This window comes from Numida meleagris, chromosome 14 (genome assembly GCF_002078875.1).
Source record: "Numida meleagris isolate 19003 breed g44 Domestic line chromosome 14, NumMel1.0, whole genome shotgun sequence".
Classification (NCBI taxonomy): domain Eukaryota; kingdom Metazoa; phylum Chordata; class Aves; order Galliformes; family Numididae; genus Numida; species Numida meleagris.
Genome location: NC_034422.1, coordinates 8606882 through 8628684, shown reverse-complemented (window position 1 = coordinate 8628684; position 21803 = coordinate 8606882). Strand labels below are relative to the sequence as shown.

The 21803-nt window shown below is 43.8% G+C and overlaps 1 protein-coding gene across 1 annotated transcript; it reads left to right on the top strand.

The window, feature by feature from the left end:
• On the top strand, positions 5402-21707 carry CRKL (CRK like proto-oncogene, adaptor protein). The gene is made up of 3 exons (XM_021412522.1): positions 5402-6192; positions 8942-9404; positions 17791-21707. The coding sequence occupies exons 1-3, from the start codon at positions 5879-5881 to the stop codon at positions 17923-17925; spliced, it is 912 nt and encodes a 303-aa protein (XP_021268197.1). The 5' UTR covers positions 5402-5878; the 3' UTR covers positions 17926-21707.

Genomic DNA, 21803 nt, shown 5'->3' with positions numbered 1-21803 from the left:
ACATACAGAAGCAGGAACAGTCGCAAGAAATCAGAACCTTCATCTCATCTGGGCATGCAGCCATCCTCATAACTGGGTCAGAGTCTGTGAACTGACACCCACTCCTGAATTTCTATACTACAGGTGCTGTCAACGCAGCGGAAAGAAGATTTCTAGAAAAAGCTCTTTGTACAGAATATGGCAATCTCATCATTCAACTGTCAGACACATTTGTTCTCAAGCATAAATTAATTAATAAATCTTTGTCAGAGCTTTTTTTTTTTCTTTTTAACTACTGTCACAGCTTTATTAACCATGATGTGGAATCTAAAAGATGGAGAGTTCAATTAGATCCCATGTTACTACATTAATATGAGTGAAGATACACCAGCTTGGGGGATGGGCCAATTTTTTATTCACTCTTATAATATATACCTTACAAAAGGATGAAGAGAGCAGAAATGGGTTCGCCTCAGCTGAAGAAAGTATTAAGCAGATAACAAGCAGTAGTGAATATGCCACTCATCCAAGACCCTGTGGTAGCTGAACTAATGACAGCAAAGTAACAGAATCACCACAGCTCCAAAAGATAAGGCATAGAAAAGCCTTTGTTTAGGAGGCATAAATGATTCACTTCTGACTGCCATTTTGCTTGACATAGTTAGTTTAGAAGCTGATTTAAAGTCCAAACCATTGTGATACGTGTACATTATGGGATCCTTCCCTCTTGGAGGGGCAGGAACTAATTGGAGCCACCAGAAAATCATGAGAAAATACCAAAAGCTTTTAAATCTTCTAGCAGGAGCGGGGTTGCAGGAGGAAGGGTGAGAGCAAAGTGGTGATCAGTGATATAGCACTGCTCAGTTGCCATCACATGAGGAATAATCATTGGCCTGCTACTTCAGAGAAATGTTCTATCACTTAGGGATATTTGGTTTATGAAAAAAAAAAAAAAGGATTTCAAAATGGATCTAGCTGACTCCACATGAGTACAATGGGCTTCTGGAAAAGGTTTGGGAGAATTTGAGCCACCTTTTCTTGGGCTGGGGAGTCAGATATTTTTTCCTCAGCACTGTCAGTTTATACCTCAATTTCAGACCCTTTGCCAATTGGCAAATAAAGCAGAAGACCTGGTAAACACAGGAAACCATATACACACTCTTCCTCAGAAAATCCTTTTTGATAATAAACTCTTGACTGTCATACTGCAATATAGGAGCTTGAGCTGTATTCCAGAATCCTAGTGATGCAAGTCCTGTTGTAGACCCCGATGTTCCAGCTAACCCTGGCACCTAGCACACGTCTACCTGTACTGCTTGCAGTGCGTTTCACATTTTAACCAGCGTGTCTCAACAGACCAATGATAAGCAGTGTATTTCAAGTGAAAACGTTTTTTAGCCTCTTTCATGATAATTAAAAATGGGATCATTCTTTGTCTGGCTTATTTTCCTTTTCCTATGCATACCACTAGAGGGCATGACGTGCTATTTTAAATAACCACACCGCTAGGCTAGTTCTTACATTATGTAGGAGAATGCACGGTGTAATTATTAAGCTAAAGAAACACCACGAGGAAATTCATGCTTCTGTTTTTTCCATCCTTTTCCCACCACTCCTCCAGAGTTTGAGTACTGATCTTTAGATAGTCAGGCGATCCCTTTTTCCACTTTATCAGCACGTGCAATTTAGTGGCTGTGCTATTTATTAAATGTTGCAGCTGTGTGCTGTGCAAAGCAAATCAATACGCCGCATAGAATGCGTTTACAAGGAAATAACCTTTCCTCAAAACACATCATATATCTTAGGAACATGGCATTATTTTTTTCTATTTTTGTTTTTTAAGCTGCCAATATAATACATCCACATTACATGAACCAACTCTAAGGGCACATATTCTGTACTTTGATTTGGTAAAAACAAATCTTTGCTTTCGCTCCCAAAATTTCACCTGAGCATAATATGACAGATAAAAATTACCATATGCACTATCTTAATCGCGTGCATTTTGTTACAGTAAAAAACAAGCACATTTCCTTTAGGTCAGACCATCCTAATCAGTTAGCAGCAGCATGCTCTAGTCCAGCACACACCTTTTCAAACCAGCACACAGGCTAACAATTACATTGTTTTGCACTAAAATTATGCCTAAATCATATAAAGAGCTTTGTTGTTCTTGCTCACTGCAGCTCCCTACACAAAGAAATTGCAGGAGAGATTACAGACTGATACACTGAGGTATGCTTATTATCGATCTATTTTCCTATTAAGGCTGATACTTCAGGAACGTCATTAGCCTTCATTAGCACACCTAAACTTTGTGTTATCTCAAGGAAAACATGCTCTCATGGGGATTTTAGGCTGATTCTGGTTTTTGATTTTTTTTTAATTAAAAAATCCTCTAGTCTCCTAGATACGTCAGTCTTGTACCTTGCAGTAAGAAGCACTCACAGTACAGCACAAGACACTGCAGACAGATGAATGATGAACTAAGAAAACTTTACATTATTTCTGGTCTGTAAGACAGGAGCCAAACAGCTCTTCCAGAACAGAGTGACCACAATACCAAAGCTTTAGCTGCCAATACACTAGGAAGTCCAGAAGAATAACAACTTGGTTTCTTGATGATCTATTTTCCTATTTCCTGCCAGCACAGAGGTGAAGCTGTAGAGGCATATCTGCTAGATTTGTAATTAGCAGACTTGTATCCTGAAGTATTTTAGGCTTCCTAATTTGCACAAGCGATTGTAATTGCTTCAGGTTTTGTTTCATAAGTGCTTTCACTACTGTATTTCTTTTCCAGCTGTCTACCTCCAAATCCAACATATCCTTTCCCACTTCCTCTTCATTTCAATTAGGATTGCTAATTTTGTCTTGGAAGCATACCCAGTGCTTGGTTTGAAAGAAATAAGGATTCTCATTCTATACCCTTGATACAAGGTTACTCCTCCTCACACAGGAACCAGACACAGGCACCATTTATTTGGCATTCACCACTTCTGACGGGGACTTGTGGCAAAAAGAGGAAGAAGCAGCTGGGCATGGGGTAAGAGGGACAGCACTTACTCGAGGGAATATCCTGCCTACTGAGTTTTTATTTTATTAGCAGCTGATGCACTTCAAGAGATCCCTACTTTGTCAGTGGTGCTGCAACAAATAGTTGGCAGAATATTATGAGGGCAGAAGCTGCCAATGCATATCACAAAGAGCATAAACTTATTTATATGTAATAAAAAGGTAAAATGACACCATTAAACAGCCCTAAAAATCCATACATCTCTCCACTCTTCCTGAACAAAATGCAGCCGTAGGGATGTGACATGTTTAAGATGAGACAGACTAGGAAGCTGCTGCCCTGTCTGACCTGATAACAGTAACGAGCTTGAATATATCACCTTTTTCTCTTAATGTAAGTAGAAGATGGGGTGTTTTACCTGGAAGATCCCACCTAATCCAACCACAGTTATTGAAACAGAAGGGGGAATGACTTGAAGGATGCACACAACCTGCACAAGCACAAGTCAGAACAGATCATTGTGGTGGCTCCTTCCAAACTGAAAACCCTTCTGTGCCTTAGTGTCTTTTCAGGACAGGAGGGTGGCTGTGCTGGCTCCTCAGTCATCAGTTGAGCCCTGTGCAGTACTGCAATGAAACTGGTTTATAATCAAGCACTATTTATTCCTGACATGTTTCAACTCTTTTGAGATATTCATACTATTTACATGAAATGGAGGCAAGATAATTACATATTTGACTTACATTTGATTTTTATCATACTATAACAATAATTATAATTCAATAAAAATGCAGCATGAATTTTTATTTCCTTTTTATATACTATGTATTACTGATTCTGCTGCTAACTTGTGGCTTCTGTAATTAGGTTTAAACATTATTTGGCTTGTTATTTCAAGTACTGTCTTGTAGTTTGGCCACAGCTGCACAGAAAATGATCCAAACTCATTCAAATGACAAAGAAAAACAGAACAACCTTCATAATCTATTGCAGCCTGCCTACCTGTGCTTAAAACTCACTCTCATTGGCAGACAGAAGCACTTAAACCAAAAGGAATGGATCAAAGTACAGCTATTAGGTAAGTTTCCCTAAAAGAAAAAAAAAAAGTTTGCAAGGATGTGAATTTTCAGATGGAACTATTCATCTCTGGCCCTATTGTTTTGCTTGTGTTGCTCTGCATGATTAAACAGCTGTTGTTTTCCACTCAGGAGATGGCTGTACTTAGCAGCTGGTGAAGGGATACCTGCGCATGTATTCAGGGCCTAGTTGAAGATCCTTCTGTATTAGTAGCGTCATAAGATTTTCCTGAATATTTTTTGCTAAACCATAAGAATCTGAGCTAGGCAAAGCTTCCATTTTTGTGATCTGAACTCTGCCCAACGCCTGCAGAGATGCAGCCCATGCATTCCAGTCCAAACACCTCAGCTGGCAGTGGCTGCCAACATAGGAACTAAAGTGAAAAAAATGACCGTGCTGTGACCGAGCTTTTGGATAAAACAGCGTGTGAAAGTAGGATGGCAAAGCTGGAGTTCAGCCTGCACATCAGCCGGGCCGGGCAGGTTGCAACAGTCACCTCAAATCCGCTTCTCCATTTGAAACATTACTTAACTTGCTTCATTTCACACCGACAGCCTCAAAAGCAAAACAAAAAGAACAAAATCAAACGAAATCACAAAGCTGACCTAAAAATCACACTGTTTGCAAAGGTCTCTAGCACATCTGGGGAATTAGCGCTGCTTATTTTGTCGCGTCCTTACCTAGGGCAGCTGGGCCCAGCGATACCACTGACAGAGGTCTCAAATGGGCCCTGCTGCCAGGGCTCGTGCTGCTGCTCCAGGTCCCAGCAGCAGCCTGCCCCGTTACTCAGCACACCCAGTGTCACCCAGCGCTGCCAGGCACTGCTGAGTCCTTTCCGGGGCTTCCTTCCTCCACACCATCACCCCCGCCCGCGCCCCAAAGGGCTTTGACCTCATCGTCTGGAAAGAGCACGAGAAAGAGGGGAAACGCTGAGCGCGACGGAAAGCATCTAGATCAGAGGTTATCACAGCGATCCGTTTTGTCCTTTAAACAAAAAAAAAAAGATGAAGAAAACCAAAAATCCTCAGGAGAGGCAATGAGAGTGAGAACTGCCTGCGGGCAGGGAGCCCAGCGGGCTGTGAGGGGCGAGAGGTCAGCGATGCACAGGGAGGAAAGCTGCCCCACGAAGATGGAGGCACGCCGGCGGGCTCCCACACACACCGCCCACCCCGGCAACGCTCAGGCCCCGCGGAGCGGCCTCCGGCGCGACGACACCACAGCCCCCTCCCGCCTACCCCGCCCACCCCTCACGCCGGCGCGAGCCGTTGCGCGCAGCGCGCCTGCGCGGGGCGGTGTCTCCGGAGGGCTCCCACCGCCCGGCGCCGCCGCCATTTTGGTGCTCGGCTCTGAGAGGGGAGGGAACCCGTCGGAGAAAGCGGGAGCCCGGCGCTCTGCCCCTCCCGTTCCCCCTCGTCCGGCGCCGAGGCACCGTAGCGGGATACCCTCGTCGCCTTCTCGGGCCGCCCGTCTTTGCCTCCCGCCGCTGCTCCTCGCAGCCCGCCCGGGCCCGATTGAGGCGGGAAGGATGATGCCCCGCACACCGCGCCGCTGAGCAGATCGGGGCCCTGAGCGCCGCGCCTGGCCGGCCCCGCCCGGCTCTCCTCGGGCCTCCGCCTCAGCGGCACGGGGCTTCCTTCTCCGCATCCCCCGTCCCCGGGCCGCCCATCCCCGGGCTGGGCGCTTCCTCCTCGCCCCCGGCCCCGCCGCCTGCCCGTCCGGGCCTTCCCCTCCCCGGCTCTCCTCCTCCCGCCGGGCCTCCGGGCTCTTGGCCTTCCTCCCCCGCTCCCTCACCCTTCCCCGCCCGGAGCCATGTCCTCCGCCGCCCGGTTCGATTCGTCGGACCGCTCCAGCTGGTACGTGGGCCCGGTGTCGCGGGCGGAGGCGCAGACGCGGCTGCAGGGGCAGCGGCACGGCATGTTCCTGGTGCGGGACTCGTCCACCTGCCCGGGGGACTACGTGCTCTCGGTGTCCGAGAACTCCCGGGTGTCCCACTACATCATTAACTCCCTGCCCAACCGCCGCTTTAAGATCGGCGATCAGGAGTTCGAGCACCTGCCCGCCCTGCTGGAGTTCTACAAGATCCACTACCTGGACACCACCACCCTCATCGAGCCCGCGCCCAGGTGAGTGCCGCAGCACGGGGCTCTCCCACCTCGGAGCTGCGGGATCCCGGCGCTGCAGGGCCGCGTTGTGCCTGGGGGTCCCCTGCTTTGAAACTCTTTCTGACAGGGGTCTTTCTCGGTGAGCATTGCGGGTGGCTCCTTACCGTTATCACCCGTGTAAGGCATAGGGCCTGTCCTTACGGTGAGTATAGGCAGATGCAGAGGCACTGGGAACATCCCTGCCACCCACTATGATTGTCTTGCAGGAGGGTGTGGTCTTGCTTTGTATCAGCCTTCTGGTATTGTCCCCTTGCTGGGAAAGCTGAGAAGCTGGCTCAGAAGTCTTCCCCTCCCTGGCTGAAGCATGACCTCAGAACTCAGTCGCTCTGTCCTCGCATCCACAGCGATTCCAACAGGTCGTGCCTTTGTGATTCCTGCTTCACCGTGCTGACTGAATTCTCGTGCATTCTAAAACGCTGTTTCCCAAACTTCTGGAGTGGCATTTCCCCAGAAGAGGGTAAAAGCAGTTATCTCTGTTTGGTTATGGCACTCTTTGTCTCTGCATATGCGTACACTGAGAAATGCTCTTTTAGGAGGATGGGAAAATGTGACTTGGCTGTGAGCTCATTCTTTGTCCTACACCCAACACGGGGCATACCTGCGGCCTGCATCACTAAGCAGCTTACCAGTAACTCCGGAATATATTTATTTTATCCTTTGTGCTCCCTGCATAGAATGAAGAGAAAAGCTATTGAAGTATTGACACAGTAAAAAATTCAAATAGCTCCAATTCTAAATTCTGCAGCTTAAGGGATTTCTTTCAGGTTAACAAGTTATTAGGGGGGGGAAGGGGAATAACTTTAAGCGTTGGAATCACAGTTTGACATTATTATAGTCCAGTTCTTAATCACAATCAGTAAGTTGTTGGAAGTTGACTGTAACATCAAATTGAAAAACGCAAGTGGTCAGCAGCCTCTGCAGAGCTGTCAGGAGGTGGGAGGAGCGTGACAAAGCACTGGCCTCAAGAGCTCCTAAAGCTGCTGAGAAACCTTCTGGTAGTGGTTGTGCTGTGGCTAAAGAAATGGGTAGGTGAAAAATTCCCTCATCTTTCACAGGTGCAGAAACACTTCACTGGAGCTGCCCGGGGTTATTGCATGCTTCAACTTATGGACAGTTTGGAGGGAAAAAATTTATACTGCGTTAATCTAATGCACGCACTAATCTATCTTGTTGCTCATCTCTGTTCTCATTAACCTGGGTACTGTCTAACCTTTCTGAAAACAAAAGACCTCATTCTTAGTCATGGACGGCAATGACTTGGCTTTCACAACTTAAACTTAGTTGATTCCACTTGTTCTCTTGGTATTTGTGTCAGACCTTGTGTGAAACATTTCCTTGAACATCTTAATACCGCCTTATTTTCAAGGCTTTCATTGCGTACAGGTGTTGGTGGTTCTCTCAGTGCACAGAGACAGATGGGACCTAGCATACTGTGAAGTGACAAGCTTTTTTATAAAGCTACAAGGAGGCTTGAGGAGGTGGTGATCCACAGCATCATTCTTGTTCTAAAATTTTGGAAAAAATCACTGACATGGTTGATGGTTTGATCTTCTGCTTAAAGGAAATTTCATGATGCAAGAGGGAGAATGAGAAGTAGCACTTCCAGATTGACACTCTTTAAATTAACGGACTAGATTTGGAATAGCGGTGGGCAGGAGTTGTTCAGAACTGTTATTGCTAATTCTCCTTTCTCTTTAAAATTAGGCATTTTCAGTGGAACATCTCAGGTGCTTGTGCTCTTGAAGGCTATTAATTCTTCTGACTTCATGAACTGTGTATATATATATGGTAGAAAGAGGTGTTGTTTGTGGTTCTTTCCAGTGGACGTTAGTATTTCATCTTGTTTTCTACTAAGAACATCACCTTATGTTATTAGGTACTTCAATACTCAGTAAAGATGAGTACTCTTAACAGTAATAATTTTTCTTTTGTAACAACCCCTTGAGAGCTGAAGTTATGACAATAAGATTAAGGAGCTGAATTCTGTATTACTTTCCAGAATGGAAGTGTATTGTCTCCTAAAAACACAAGATCTGTCTCTTGTTTCCTAAACAAATGAATTTTTGGTATTAATATGACTGTCCCTCAAATCCTACATATAAGGAGCAGCGTTCTGGAACAAGGATGCTCTACTGCCTACAGAACCAGAAAGAGTTAAGAGTTTATCATATTCTTCCTTTTACTCTTGCTCCCTTTTTTCCACTGTGCTCCCTCAGGTCTGGCATTCAGGGCTACTGAATTCTCCACAGAAGTGGATGCTGAGGCTAGAGATGCGATGAGCTGGGGAGGGTTATTTAGCTCTCCAAGAGCTCCTCCCCAGTCACCCAAAAACTTTTTCATTGATTTTTAATCTATCACAACCTCTCATCACTTAAGCCACAGAAATCCTTATTCTACCCTGACATCTTCACAATAATCCAAAAGAGAAAGTAAAGCAGCAGTTAAGGCTTTGCCTTATTATACCTATTTTTTCTTTTTACATCTGTAATAGATTTTTATTGGGTTTGTGGGGAAAATGATTTAGATATGTAAGTAATTGTTTGAGAGCATGAGTTAAACTCATTAAATGCTTCACAGTGCTACCAAGCTAATATTTTGTTACAGAGGTGAATGCAGCTAGTTCTCTTTTAAACTGGTGTTCCTAGTGTGCAGCTTTGTTACTGGAAATGCAAACGATAGCTGTTGATAATATGAACTTCTTTAAACTTAGGTATCCGAGTCCACCAATGGGATCTGGATCTGCCCCTGCTATGTCCGCTGCCGAAGAAAATGTGGAATACGTTCGGACTCTCTATGACTTTCCTGGCAATGATGCTGAGGATCTCCCATTTAAAAAGGGCGAAATACTGGTAATTGTAGAGAAGCCAGAAGAACAGTGGTGGAGTGCCAGAAACAAGGATGGTCGGATTGGGATGATTCCTGTTCCTTATGTAGAAAAGCTAGTCAGATCTTCTATCGGGAAGCATGGGAACAGGAATTCCAACAGTTACGGTATTCCAGAACCCGCCCATGCTTATGCTCAGCCTCAGACCACAAGTCCCCTTCCCACAGTATCCAGTACACCCGGAGCAGTGATCAATCCTCTGCCATCGACGCAGAACGGACCAGTCTATGCCAAAGCTATCCAAAAGAGAGTACCCTGCGCTTATGACAAGACTGCACTGGCATTAGAGGTGAGTTTTCCCTTTTGTCTTACAGTTTTCTAATGATTTTGAAAAATAAAATAAATCTTGTTAGTGGCAGAGCTGGCGTGGATGACTTCACGTGGAGACTGTTTATCTATGTCAAGGGACTGAGAAGTTCTGCTATGTTCTGAAGAAAGATGAAAAATTGCTTCATCTATACCACTTCCCTTGAGAAAAGTGACTAAGCTACTTCAGAACCTAGGCTTAACGTACTGCTGCCTTGCCTATGGAACAGTGAAATATGCTACAAGAGCAGTAAAATGTAGACATCCTTCTGTGGAAGTGCTAGGGAGAGAGAACTTTGCCACTTAATCTTGGAGAAGGAAAGGGATGTATAATTGATCATTCCAGGTTGAGAACTGACATAGAAAGGTAAGGATTGCTGATAAACAGTTATTTTTTCTGATTCTCAACCGTAGCTTGTTGAGTGGGGAGGGGGAGGGAGGATGGACTCAATATTTATTTATAAGATGAAAGGCCATAGCGCAGCCTTTAGCCTTGCATTGAATTTGATAAGTTCCTCTGCTTGCCAGAGTGCTTTTTATTTTCTTTTAGGGATGTCTCAAGGGCTTTAACAGCTTTATTTTTTAAATGGTAGAGAATTCCTGTCACAATTGTAATCAGATTGGCATAAATGATGGAATGGAAGAAGTTCTTAAAAGTATACCTAACATTGAGACTTCCCTCTACACTTAGCAATACAAAGAGCTTGTTAACTCGTACTTCAGAAACATCTCACCTGGCAACAGTGCTATGGGTTATTATTCTCTGAGATGCAATGTGAATATGGTAAAGCTCCTCAAGGAGCAAATGCATGGAAACAAGCAAGGGAAGCAACAACATCTGAGCAAGTAGAGCAGTGGTTTTAAAAATATTTTTGAACTTTTCCTGTTGCCTTTTCTCAGTTTGCAAATGGAAGCTGCTGCCAAAGCCGATGGTTTTCTCTCAGATTTGGAAGGTTTTGTTTGTGACTTTTGGTTATTCGTAAAAGTTTCCCAAAGTTGCCCTCTTGTACAATCTCTACAGGTGATTACTGGCAGAGGGTTAAAAATTAAACGCATCACTGTGCTTTCCTTGAGTCTCATGAAAGCTAACAACCTGTTACTTGTGAACAGTGTGTGAAAATTATCATAGGAAGAAAAGTAAATTCTCTGCCAACTGCACTGTACAGAAGATTCCTGCCAAAACTATTCATGCTTCTGAAGAGAGTAAGGCAAGCAATTGATTTTACGTTACCAGCGTGCCACAGAATGACTTCAGGGAACTTGCTTTGCTGCAAGGTAGCAGAACTGCTTGGGAGGATGGCTCTCAAGAATGAATTTTCTCTTATTTGCTATTTAGCGACCTAGTTAATCCTATCATTTTAGCTGCCCTGATGTACAGGTAGGATTAATTCTGTGGCCAGCATGCAGGTTTGAATTGTTTTGACCCTTTAAATTGCTGAAAGTCTTTGAAAGACTTCCAATGAATTCTAATGGCTTCATACCTCACGCTTCTTGTCTCCCACCATGGGTACATCTTGTCCTCCTGTGCAGTCTGTTTTCTGCACAGGCTCACCTTAGCCACACTGCGGCTTTTCAAGAGGCTTCAGGTGTAGGACTGCAGGAACTGATCAACATTTTCTTCAAAATTGGTCATTATAGCTTTGCCATCCATGCACAGGGAAAGTGAGCAACCTCATTTTAAAGCATCATTTTTTGTCACGTGTACTATTTTTAAAGAAAGCTCCACATTCTTTTCACAAGCTTCTTTTTGCTTGCCTAACACCTTTCACTGGCCCAGCCTTGTCAGGGCTCTGCATGTTGCTTAATAATCCCAACTACTTGAGGTCATAGTTAAACATTGTTGAAAATAATAGGCTTCGTTTAGACTAGAAGTTTTGTAAGAGCACAGACAGTAGCTAGCAGGAGGGAAAGAACAGCTTATGGGCATGTGTTGGGGGAGAAGGTTAGTGGTGTTCTTTTAAAATAACTCTATATTACAGTGTTCAGCCTCAGTCATGGTTCAGCTGTGTGGATAAAAACACCTTGGTACAGTTGTACTGATTTTGTATGAAAGCAGAATATCTGCTTGCTGGCTTTAGCTTGCTGTGGTCAGCACGCAGACAATGCTTGAAAGAAGCAGAATACCATCTGGAGTAAATAAAGCTGTTGCACAGTACTCTGCTCAACTTCCTTTTAAGTGGAGAGATGTCATTTCCCAGGGTTCAGCTTGAAAATGGGACAAGCTCCCTGCTTTCAAGTCTGATTGTTCTGTTGTATGTGACTGTTTACATAAGCTGTCAAAAAATGTCAGACAAGATAAAGATTCACAGCCCGTTAAGAGAAGAAACTGGTTTTGTAAGGAAGGTAAATTTTTGTTTAAAGTTTCTCCCATGAAAAGATACAGCTTACAAAGTGAAGGTTCTACTGAAAATCCTTGTTAAGATGCTTGGTAGGATAATGAGGGAGTGTTTAACTTGGAAATAGTTTATAAAATGGGACAGTTTAATGGCAGGCAAGTTTAAGGGTAACTGCCATGTCTTTTTTTCTTGTGAGGATACTCATTAGGAAGCATGGCATTTGTTAATGCTTGAGCCTTGCTGGACTAACTTGTGTGCTAACTAGCATTCACACTTGCATTACTGAAGTCACTAATGTCTAAATATTGATTTGTTTGATATTGCCTTATATGTTCTGTTTTTATTCTCTAAACTAATGATCTGTTTAGAGGCTAAAAACCAGTTTAAAATATTGCTAGTATCTGAAAGTTCCTACATAGACCATCTTGTGCATTGCCTTCCAGCAGCGCACCGCTAGTGGAGCTGGCTGTACTTATTTCTGAGATTGATGTTACTGCAGTCAGTTCAGTTCATTACAGTGGCAGTGCAGATTTAACGTTTTAATGACGTGATTGAAGTTTGCAGTTTCTCACTGCAGCCTCACTGAGTTCTATTCCTGATGTCTGTAGTATTTCCAAAGATACCCTGCACACATAAAAAAACCCACACAATAAAAGCAACAGCCGAGATCTGTTTCTCTAGTTGTGTGCTTTTGCCAAGAGGCAATTTCCTTCCTTTCTGGTGCTCTAGAGGAAGGAATATGAAGGACAGGGATACAGTGTCCTGTATTTGTTGGAGCTGGAACTCGATATTACACGGTTACATACTGCTTCTCTTCAACCCTGGCTTACCTTGGGAAAACTGGGAGGGCAACCCTGTGCTCAAAGGTTACACAAGATAGTGCTTTGAGAAGGTGATGAGTCCTGTAAGAGCAGAGTCTCCTGGCACTGTTCCTGCGGTGCAGAGCAGCCAAGTCTGCCTTCAGGTTTCTCAGCATTACTAATCTGTAGCTGTACAGCCAGCCTGATCACAGTCACACACTAAGGAAGCCTTGTCTTAAGGCAGTACATGATGCACTGGTTTAAGTGCCCAGCAGCCTAAGACCGGGTGCATTTCACCTTAAAGAAGCAGCTTATCTGGTGGTAATTGAGTACTCTTTGCTTGGATCTATGCAACAAAGTTCTTCCTGCCTAGCCAAGTCAGTAGACAAGCTAATGGTAGGTGATTCCCTTAAACTGGAAAACAGTCTGAAGGTTGATTCAGATTGTGAACAACAAATTCCCCTTATAAAACAGAGTGGAATGACTTAAGGAACCAGAAAACAGGAGAGCAGCAGCAGCAGCAGCCACCCTTGTCTGCCACGTGACTAAATAGCAGCTCCTACCATTATTCCCAGTGCTCACGAGGTATTTGTCATACACCATTGTGAGGGCAGCAGCAGTCCTAGAGTTCATATCCAGATTTGGAATACGTGGAATCTTAAGATTTTTTCTGGTATATATACATAGAGCTTCATTGTATTTTTGTAGTAGTTTTCATAAGTGATTTTTTTCTCCACACCTACATAAGCACTTTATAGTATTAAGCAGCTTTATCTGTGCATCCTACATCAAACATATAGATGTATTCATTTGCTAGTACAGAGTTAAGGTTTCACTGAAATGTATTGGTGAAATGAATACCTGTTCACCAGTTACATAACTGACACCACATTTCTCCTGAGCTTGTTGCAATTAGGTTACAGGTAACTTTTTTCCTCTTTATTTTAAAGTTGAGACAAGTAGGGCAAAATGTGCTAGTAGTAGAACTTGCTTAATTAGGAAATTAGGTTGCTGCTGCTATCACTTGACAACAAGCTTTTCTTAGCCAAGGAAATGTTGTATTGCTATGTTAAATATGAAAATGCATCTAACCACGAGGGTGACTGTTTTGCTTAAACTGTACAAGCATAGGCCCTGAGTTCTGAAAGTCAGTTGTGGAGCTTTAGTTCTGATAGCTATTAATTGAAAAATGACATGGTGGCAGGATTTGAGTCTGTGCTGATACGTCCCAACTTCTCAGGATGCTACATTTGGAAATACAGCTAACAGTTACACTGGGGATTGTGTGCGTTCTTCATCTTTGTGACCTCCTTTTCCAGTCAGTTTGTTCCCATTGTGACTGCATTCGGTGCCTTACAGTGCAGTGCGTCTTCACACTCAGAACTTCTGCAGTCCACGTTCAGATGAAACTGAAAGCACTAGGGATAATCTTGACAAGTTCCTGTGCTAAAGCCGTGACTTAGCACGGCTCAGGAATGACTGTCTGTTGAAGCTCTGTGCTCTCCCAATTCCATACAATCTCAACAGACTTACAGGAGACAGGCTATCATAATTTAATGAAAAGCTGTGCTTTCTTTTGGCACTACAATCCCAACTCTGCACTTCAAGTACAGGTATGACAACTGCCAAACTACATCACTCTGTTCCTAGATGAGGCTAGATTAACTGTATCGAGGCCATCAGCATCTCTGTGCTGCCCTTTGACCTTTCTACCATCTCCAGAATGGTCTTTCCTCAGGTCCAGATGCTCTGGTTTGGGGAATTCTTCTTCTGGCACACACTGTGAAAATTAGGATAACAGATGTGTCTTATCAACCTCCTGGTTTCTTCAGTCTTCCAGTATCTACAGCAAGAGCTATTCCATAGTCTTGTCCTGCTTGTAGCGCAGCCAAACTCTGCCTCCTTTGTTTAGCTTTGTATCTTTAGGGGACAGTGCAATATCAAATAATTTCATTGTTGGAATATCAGTAGAACATGCTAAATTAGTTGACTACGTGACTCAAATGGCATGCAGGAAACCTTCACAGTGTATGAATCAGCTTCAGATGGAGACAGGTATGGGTGAATGAAGTAAGCTTTCTGACTGGCATGTTCCACAACTTGCATTTCCCCAGGGCTTTGAATTCATGCTGTAACAGGGACATAATGAAAGGATGCTATCTAAAATGCATTTTGATTTTATCATTTGGGTGGAACCAAATGGCTGCATTTCAGAAGTATTACTCACATCAGCAGTTGATACCTCCATGCAGTGATGCTGGCATATTTTACAAGTGAATTACTTATCTGAGGGATGCTGGCACTAAGGAAGCATTATCCTAATTTACAGATAAGGGCCCATGAGCTGTCCAGAATCATACAGGAAGTTTGTGGCAGCAACGAGAACAGAACCAGATCCCCCAGCTCTGTCCTGTTCCTAATGAGGAGACAGTCCTTCCAATGGGTCTGAGACATTCTCTAAACACAGCAGCACGTTAAATAATTTTCATGGGAGATCCCACCTCAGCTGACCATATTGCAGGGGCTTTAAAGACAATTTACCAAATAGTCAGTGTTTGGGGAGAGGAAAATGTGTAGAGGGACTACTTGACCAGACTCTTTCCAATGTTGCTAATCCAGAGGTCATTAACACAGATCCAACAATTACTTGATCATGACATCAAGGTTCCTGCCCCAGAATCTTGTTGCAGCATGCCATTTCCTTCCATCTTTAAGGCAGCTGCATTTTGTTTCAAACAGCGTAGTACAAGAGGACATCCAGCATCCTTCTTGGTATATGAGATGATATGTTGAGCAGCTTTTCTCAGCTACCATTCTTTAATGGCTGCTACAGATTCCTAGCAACTCCACGTGCCGACCAGGCCAAAGAACCTCTAGGATTGTTAATCTGCATAGCAGTTTAGTGGAAGATAATACACTTACTTAGTTTTTGCTCAGCTGAGGTCAGACTTCCAAGCCCATTCATGTCATAGAAATCAGTCAAATTGAAGGATATTTTTCTAGGCCTTCTGCACAAACTTTGGGTGGAACTCTACAGCCTGTGAACAGAATTAAATCAGACTCCCAGAGAATGTGAGTCCATGTGTTTCTTTGCTCCTGTGCACTACTGATTTTTTTTCCCCTTAATAAGATTAAAATGCTTCCAAGTGAATTGTTTCTGTGGAGCAGTGCAGTGAGTCTTGGAATTTGAGTCTAAAACCTGGAACTCAAATCTGTCCTCAAAAGTTACTTCAATCTAGCAGTGTAACGTTGAGTTATTTATAGATGTTATCAGCCTTTTCCTAAAGAGGCTTCTGTTAGGTTCCTGTTTAAGTCATCTTGTTGCTATATAAAGCTTTCTCTAGACTTTCCATGTAATGAGAAGTCAGACAAATTGTGCTTTTTCTCAAGCACACAATCGAAGCAAGCTGCAGCACTCCAAGAAGAGATGAGAACGAGGCACACAGCTGCTACAGGAGCGTGCTGTCTTGGGCAGCATGTAACTGCTTAGAGGATACGCAGGCTGCGTGTTTGACTTCCTGAGCAGCATACGTGAAAATGACAATTTTCACAAGTCTCACAGTTATCACAGAAACGCATAGGAGTTCAGAGGGGATTTTCCTCTCTGGAAAGTACAAGATGAAGATTGTTCCACGTGTGACATCTGGAACGTCTGGGTGGGAAGTGGAAAAAACCTACAAGTAGTGACAGAAGGAGGGCGAGAGCGGGGGCGAATGGAGCACACCTAATTAAAGTGCCTAATTTCATCCTAATTCACAACATCAAGCTTACATTTCTGAGAAAATTTCAGAGCTACACAACGCTGAGTAACTGCCAGAGCTCACTGAAACGTCTTCAGCTTCACGTAAGGGTTCAGAATGCTTCTGAGTGATCTCCAGAAAACACGTATTGCCATAACGGTAACTGGTTTCAGTAGGCTCTAGTAATGTGTTTTGTGAAGTCAGCTTTTTTCTTTGATGGAAGATACACACCTTCACTGAGAAGCTTTAATCTGAGGTCCTTTGCCAAGGTCCTGAAACTGTCTGCATCAGTTCTACATGTTAGTGCTATTTAGCTAACGCACACGAATTGCTACACGTACTATGTCGATAACAAAACGCAGGTTTTCCTTCAAGCAGATCCCAGCTAGTTAGCTCTGGAGTTTACAGAAGTGGGCTGCTGATCTGAAACCCAGCTGTGCAGTGCTTGGACCTCGTTTGGGGAAGAACCTTGTCAAGTGCTTACCGCTGGTCACAGTGTGGTTCTACCTTTTGTGACCTCAGCTATTAGCTGCTCATGTCACTTTTCTAATATTTAGTGCAGTTACCACATAGATGCAATTCAGTGAACAGGAAGGGAGGTGTAGTTAGAGAGCTGCTGCAACAGGCCACAGGCTCAGCTCTTCTGAAGCAGTTCAGGGAGAAACGCCTGTGGAGGAAGCCTTCAGCACTGCCCGTGCTATGGGATATTCTGCTCTGTGAATTAGCCTAATTCAAATTAAATGTAGGCATTGAACTGAGTAATTTATCACTTGGGCTGATGGGTTTTTTTTTTTTTTTGCTTGATCATAGCTTGCTCTGCTCGTCTTTGGCCAAATAGGAAGAGACACAGTTGTGATAGGAAAGGCTTGACATGTCAAAGAATTTGAAACAGGAACAATGACAGGAAGTGGAGGTGAAAGCAACGAACAGAGCTAGAACTCGTGCATCTCACACTTGGGAACAAGCGTTTGAGAAGGCTTCTGTCTGCTTTGGAGGCATATCATGATTCTGCAGAACTACACCAGTCTCTTAGACTGTGATAGACTCAAAGTTCTAGTTCTGGCTATTTGCTACAGGAATCTCTTTACAAAAGCTAGTTTTTCTTTGAAATAAACCTGCTAATGCTACAAACGAGTACAGTGCTCTTTTGAATGCACATTGCATCTCATTCCTTGTGGTAGCTCTAGTGATGTCAGCCCATCTAAGCTAAATATATAGTAGCATGAAGTAAGCTTTTCTACAGGAAAAGGTGTGGTTCAGCAATTTATTGCAACATGTAAATATACATTTACTGAAGTTTCTCCAAAGAAGAGTGCAGACTTCAGCAACAAGATGTTTCAGTTAAAAAAATTAACTTCTTTCCCTTTAAAGCTTATGCAGAGGTATTTTTTAAATTATGAAGTTGTATTTATTGCTATTCTTTGATTTGTATTTGCGTCAGAGGTGAGATTGTCCTGTGTGCTAACTGGTTTTTTTTTTTGTTAATGATGCAGGTTGGAGATATCGTGAAGGTTACAAGGATGAATATAAACGGGCAGTGGGAAGGAGAAGTCAACGGTCGGAAAGGGCTCTTCCCATTCACACATGTCAAAATATTTGACCCTCAAAACCCAGATGAGAATGAATGATTCCCCGATCTGATTTACACTGCTGCTTCCCTTTCCTGGCTCTCATTAGCATTGTTTGAGGTGGGATGATGGCTAAATGGCACATTGCTAGCATTGCCCATTTTTCCAGCTTGCTGCAGTTTGACAGTTCTTTTAATACACATTTGGAATACACACAACTGAAGTCACTGCCTGACCTTCATACCATAGATACATCAACCAGAATTTGGTTTCACTTTTAAAACTGTACTGGGCCTTAAGCTGGAGAAGACTGAAGCATACAGGTATATAGCAGACAAGCATGGGAAGAAAACCTTTCCTCTTGAGACTTCCATGGACTTGTTCTGGCCTGCTCAGTAAGAAGAGCCCGAATCTTAGAGAAAACAAGCGACTCATGTGTTACTGTCCAACAAAAAGCAACAACAAAAATGCAATTTTAGGACTGAAGACGACTTAGTTTTAAGAGAACCTGCCCTAAGGTAGTACACTTACAATGATGGTCTCTTTAAAGGACATTAATTGAAGCCTATGTATTCTAAGCAGTTGCATTAGAAGCTGCTCATTTCTGTTAACTCTTAAGCTTGTTGTTGACCTTCCTGAAAGTGTGTGTTAAATACAAATAACCATTGATTGAGCTGCGTTGAAGCTGAGGCATTTATTTATAAGGAAACTTAGGAGGGGTTCATACTTGTAACCCATTTTTGACATACTTAAAGTATTTCTGTTGATTTTGCAAGCACTAACTGTAGTAAGTGAGCTTTAAAGGGAAACACTTTGGCCTGGTCTACAGAGAGCCCTTCTGCAGCGTTGGAAGTATAGTTTTACTAACGTAGTAGTGCTTGTCACCAAGCTGTTATTTGGTAGGCAAATGGATCAGACTGCCACGGAGTGAAAAGTACAAAAGGAACAGGATAGAACACCTTGGTAAATACTGATAAAATCCTATCATTTGAACATAAACCTTTTATACCCATTTCTCTGCAGGCTCCCTTATCACTCCCAAGTTTCCCAGCTATTCCAGCCCCAACTTGCTGAAGATTCCTCTTAGAACACAGTACCTTTTTCTCCAGGGTGTCTCCACGTTGCTCTGCTCCTCTTCCAGAACTGCTTTCTTCTTTCTTTTTTCCTCTCCTATCACAAATCTTTTGCATGCTACAGTTTTCACCCTTCCAAAGGTGTTGGCTCTGGCTTATATATGCCCCAGGCCCCTCCTACTCCCAGCATACTCTAGAAAATGGTTAATTGGAGTCAGCTGCCAAGGTTGTCCCCTCTGATCATTAACATTCAGGCTGGAGGAGGCCACACAGGTGTCTGTTAGCAGTACAGCTTTCTCTCCCCTTTTCTGTAGAGAAGCTCTATGACAGTAATTGCACCCTCAGTAGGGAACTATATGGCTGTAGCTACGTGAGTATTATTGATGCCATGCAGGTCAAGTCCTTAGCCTGTTCACAGGATGTGAAAGCTTAGGTACAGTAGGATCTTCTGCCTTCTTTAGCTGTGTTCTCTAGGTGAACTGGAACACATTTTTAAAATAATTGAGCATGGATTTAACAGAATACAGCCTGGGTAAGGAAAAATGTCTGCTGCGGAAAACCAGGAATATCTGACAGGAAAACAGTAGTGCCCCAGTGCATTCATTTCTCAACGTTTGAAGCTGTCCATGGTAGCAAAAAGAGAAACTTCAGACACCTGCGAAAGCTCACTGCTTCGTAGAATGTCACCTTATGTCATTATCTTCAGTTCAGTGCGTTTTCTTGTTGATTGCGTCACTTGATCCTCATAAAAGTACATGGTTCTCACTCATCTGAAAGTGCCATGAGATCCTTGAACGGAAGACACTGAACAAGTGTTAAAATGGCACTTCCCAAATGTAAAATGCTGTTGTGTTTGGTTTTCTTAAAGAAACGCTCGGTTCATCGGTTAGTTATCTATCTTTTGTAGTATTAATCAAGTGGCTGACAGTCTAGAAGTTCTCTTGTAGAGCATTTTACTACCAGATTAACTGTGAAGTAGAGTAGCATTGACTGAAGTGTTTGGTGCTGTACGAGTAACTCTTGACAATAGGCATCGACAGGTTGTCTTGCAACGAGAAGCTATGCAGCTCTAACTAGAGGAGGTCAGGAATTTCCGTGCCCCAGCTCCACCTGTACGTTTACGACACGGCTTGTACTACTGAAAGTCATCTTGTGAATGCAGCAGCTGCACGAAGCTCCGTCTGCTGCAGAGAAATCTCCCTTCAGGCGTGCCCTGGCTCCGGGCAGCTCCTCAGAAGACTGCTTGTGGCATTCCTCCTTTGCATGTCCAAGTCCGTAAATAAATACTGTGAGATTTGAGATCCCGAACGTAGCTTTGAACCTGGTGTTTTTTTCATGCAAATGAGCGTCCTGACTCATCTCCCCACTGGATAAGGTGTCCGCCTCGACCGCAAGCGTTGATTCGGGTTGAATTATGTTGTGATACGGCAGAAAAGCAAAAGATTTTCCTTCAAAACTATGCAAAAATGGTGCGTAGGGGCATCTGATGCAAAGAAAAGAATTCCTGACTTCCCGTGATGCTGATGTGGGGCCCAGACGAGCGGTGTTTCTCTGGAGCAGCGGCGTGACGGGTGACGTTAGGCGCGGTTCAAATGTAGCGCACTGAGCAACCTCCGCTGATCGTAAACTTGCTTCAGAACGTGTCTTTGCCATTGTACTATCAAACATTTTCAAACAGAGACTGCAGCTGATCCCTGTGTGGTTTTCTCTGGAGGACTGTGGCTTCTCAGCCGCTCGCTGCCACGCGTGCCGCCTGCCGCTTTACACTCGCGTTTGGGCAGTAACCCGTCAGTGTCAGCGCTCCCTGCGAGCGCGAGGCACCCGCAGCACCAAGTGTCTGCCCGCGAGCGATGGCTCCCATCCGTGCAGCACCAGGACAGCTCGTGCTGCTGCACCAGCAGCTGCTTCAGTGCCGTGGTGCCACACGGGCTCCCCACGATGGAAGGCTCGCTGCTGCCTTCCTCCCGCTGCGCACGTGTGTGTACCGACACTGAGGCCGCTGAGAACCGGCCTGAAAGTTTCCATGAGAACTGTTGGCATCGGTGTCCATCACTGGAGAAGCGCTAATTTAATTCGCGATTGTTTACAAATTGGGAAGAATAAGCAAAAGGGAATAATATCCTGTTTGGGGTGGGGGCTCTGAAGAGCCCGAGCGTTATTTTTGTAAAGGGAAAAACAGCATTCTTCGTGCCATTTCATGTGCCTGTAAAGTAATTTTTTTATATTATATTAACATCCCGGGAACGAGTGGGCCGCCTTTGTTTTCTAGTCAAGTTTTCGAGCGTTTTTCTCAATACCTGCATTTGAGAGCGAGACCTGCCTGCAAGACTGCCTGCTGGGACCAGCGGGAGCACCCCCCAGCTGTGCTCTGCCCTCCTGCTAAATGAAAACGTGTTCTGGGGACAAGGATACAGTTACTGCGGTGGGAAAGGTGGCCTTGTATTTGAGACAGTCTTCACTGTGTAAACTTTAAAACACAATCTGTAATTTAAAGACCGTGAACTTCAGGCAATAATATTAAAGTGTAAGCTTTTAAAGTTTATTTTGGGGATGACGGCTTGTTTTATTTTTTGTGCTACAAAATTAACAGTATTAAATGAACTATATTCTTAGAACACACGGAGTGTCTTTTCTTAAGATTAGTGCCTTTTTAATTTCTTACTCCACTCCACAGAGCTGGTCCCAACATCAAGCCACTGTTGTTTTTTGTTTTGTTTTTTTTCCAGTGCCCTGCTTGTACAGTCTAAATAAAAGTTGCCTCAACTTCCAGTATTTGTTGTTTTCAGTCTTCCAGCCCTGGTGCTGTGAGCAGAGCACTCAGGGCCGCGCTGCGGTTCTGGGGGTGAGCGTGTGCCAGGGGAAGCG